The following is a 2,504-nucleotide window of genomic DNA, read 5'->3' as shown; positions in this document are numbered from 1 at the left end:
TCATACTGGGTTATGAGATACTAAAGGACTAAGCATTCCTTGAAGACCTTATTACCTACTCTAAGATATATAATGCACTGGTCATTGTATGATGGGATAGTTATATCATGTTAGGTGAAATTATGACCTCAACATTGTTTTCATTTGAAAATTAAGCATGACATAGAGAGATACTATCGGGCGTCAAGTTGACAGGGGGTGGACTTGTAATGGCTAATCCTGGGTGTCAATTTGACTGGATCTGGGATTAACTGAAATGAAAGAGATCTTGATTGGATCATCTGAAGCTAGAAGACATACCCTAAATGTGGGTGTTTGATGGCAGCCCATATAAAAGACCAAGGCAGAGGAGAACGCCTGGCTTCTTGCTGCTTGCCTTCTCTTTCGCTGGTGAGTTCATGTTACTGCTGTAGACTGAAGATGAGCTGATCTTTTGGAATTTGTCAGACCTTCAGCACCAGATTCGGACTACTGAGACATCCAGCCTTGTGGACTGAGTGACTACAGATTCTCAGCCTCTCCAGCGTGGTGCAGCCATTGTTGGACTACTCGGACTCTATCCTGTGAGCTAAGCTGATAAATCTATATACATATATATTCATTCTACCAGTTCTGTTTCTTTGGAGAACCCTGACTAATATACTCTCCAACCAGTGGGTATGGGAATTTCTTGGGTTTGTCTTCAAGAGAGATGAGTAGCACAACATGGATGACTGCAGTTATTTCAACAAAGCTAGAACATCTCATTTCAACTACTCAGAAATACCTTGCTTAAGTCCTCATTTTAATCACACATTACTTTATAAGGGATTTTTTGTGTGTGTGTTTTTGAGACTGGGTCTCCTTGTAGCTGTAGCTATCCTGGAACTCACTATGTAGACCAGGCTGGCCTCGAACTCACAAAGATCCACCTGCCTCTTCCTCCCAAGTGCTGGGATTAAAGGCGTGTGCCACCACACCTGGCATAAGGGATGTTTTTTTTAAAGCCATGTTGTTGGCTTAGAACAGTGGCTCTCAACCAGGATGACTTTTGTCCTCAGGGACATATTTGGCAATGTCTGGAGTCATTTCTAGTCATCATAACTGAGGTGTTAGGTAGTGGCTACTGATGTAAGTGGGTAGGGATACTCATAGACACCACAGTGTATAGGACAATACCCCTCCAAACAAATGACTGTCAATTCTAAATGTTAATGGTGTTGCTGATGAGAGATCCAGGTTGTATCTGAGCCTCTAACAAAACAGGGAGAACCAGGGATCCCATCCCATACATCAGCAGGGAGCACCAGGGATCCTGGCCCCACATCAGCAGTACAATATCCATGGTGCAACTGTGAGTTTTCAGGACACACCCTTCGCACCTAGGCCAGGGCACCCACTCCTCTTCCCCAAAGAGTGGTCCCAGGTTGGCTTGGTCTGGACTTCCTTTCTCCATGTCCTAGGTGAGATCAGAACTTTGTGAAGTAAGAGATCTGGCCAGGATGTTCAAGCAACTGTATCATATGAACACTTGCCCAGGGCTCTCATGCTTAGAAAACAATTACCTCTGGGATGTTGTTGTTGTCAATGGGTCCATTGAGATCAGAGCGCTGCTGCTTCCTTGGCTGCTCCAAACCATTGCAAACCTGGAAACCAGGAGGTTAAAATTGTGTTTTAACACATTAAAGAAATGAATCCAGACACAACTTTATAGACATTCAGTGGAATTCAGTCTTCTAATAAATGTGTGTATGTAGGGATATATATGTATGTGTGTCTGTGTACATGTATATACATATTTAACGAAGCCATTATACAATTAATATGTATTATATTTCTAAAATGTCTTAGCATCATTTAAGACTTTTATTAGTATTAATTTTATAAATACAATCATATAATTATCACATATAATTTACCATCTACGCTCTTTTCAGTTCAATAGCACAAATTACATTTGCATATGCAGCCAGCATCACCCACCATTCCCAGAACGCATTTCATGTTACAAAACTGAATCTCTGAACCCACAAAGCAACAATTTCACATTTCACAATCCCCATAGCTGTGGCAGCTTCCATTGTACTTTCTGAAACTATGAATTTGACTATACCTGGGATAGGTGGATTCAGAAATGGTTATCCTTCTGTAACTGGCCAGTTCATTTCACTTACCACAATGTCCTCAAGAGTCAAGCTGTTATACTACCTCTTGGAATCGCCCTCTTTTTTGAAAAAATATTTTTATTTTTCTTTCCTTTTAAAAGCTGAGTAGTGTACCACCATGCTTTGCTTAGTCAACCATTAAAGACCACTTGTGTGGGTCCTGCCTGGTGGGTATCATGAACAATACTGCTAAGAACACGGGTGTGCTAATGTGTCTTTGAGACTCTGCTTTCATGTCCTTTGGATGTATGTTCAGAGTTACAAATGCTGGATCAGACAGCAATTCTATTTTTAATTTTCTTGAAAGCTTTTCTGTACTATTCCCATGGTGGTTGTCTCATTGCACATCCCTCTAACAAT

The 2,504-nt window shown here is 41.1% G+C and overlaps 1 protein-coding gene across 3 annotated transcripts in view; it reads right to left on the bottom strand.

Annotated features, from left to right (window-relative positions):
• Apba2 (amyloid beta precursor protein binding family A member 2) overlaps positions 1-2,504 on the bottom strand; it is a 260,996-nt gene that overhangs the window by 42,432 nt on the left and 216,060 nt on the right. For all 3 annotated transcript variants that reach the window (XM_008850617.2, XM_008850619.2, XM_008850618.3), the window contains one exon: positions 1,545-1,625. In XM_008850617.2, the coding sequence (XP_008848839.1) occupies positions 1,545-1,625 (81 nt within the window). The remainder of the gene's footprint in view (positions 1-1,544; positions 1,626-2,504) is intronic.

The sequence above is a fragment of the Nannospalax galili genome, unplaced genomic scaffold, assembly GCF_000622305.1.
Source record: "Nannospalax galili isolate Female #2095 unplaced genomic scaffold, S.galili_v1.0 scaffold685, whole genome shotgun sequence".
Classification (NCBI taxonomy): domain Eukaryota; kingdom Metazoa; phylum Chordata; class Mammalia; order Rodentia; family Spalacidae; genus Nannospalax; species Nannospalax galili.
Note: the sequence above shows the minus strand (reverse complement) of the source record. Positions and strands in the feature narration are given on the sequence as shown.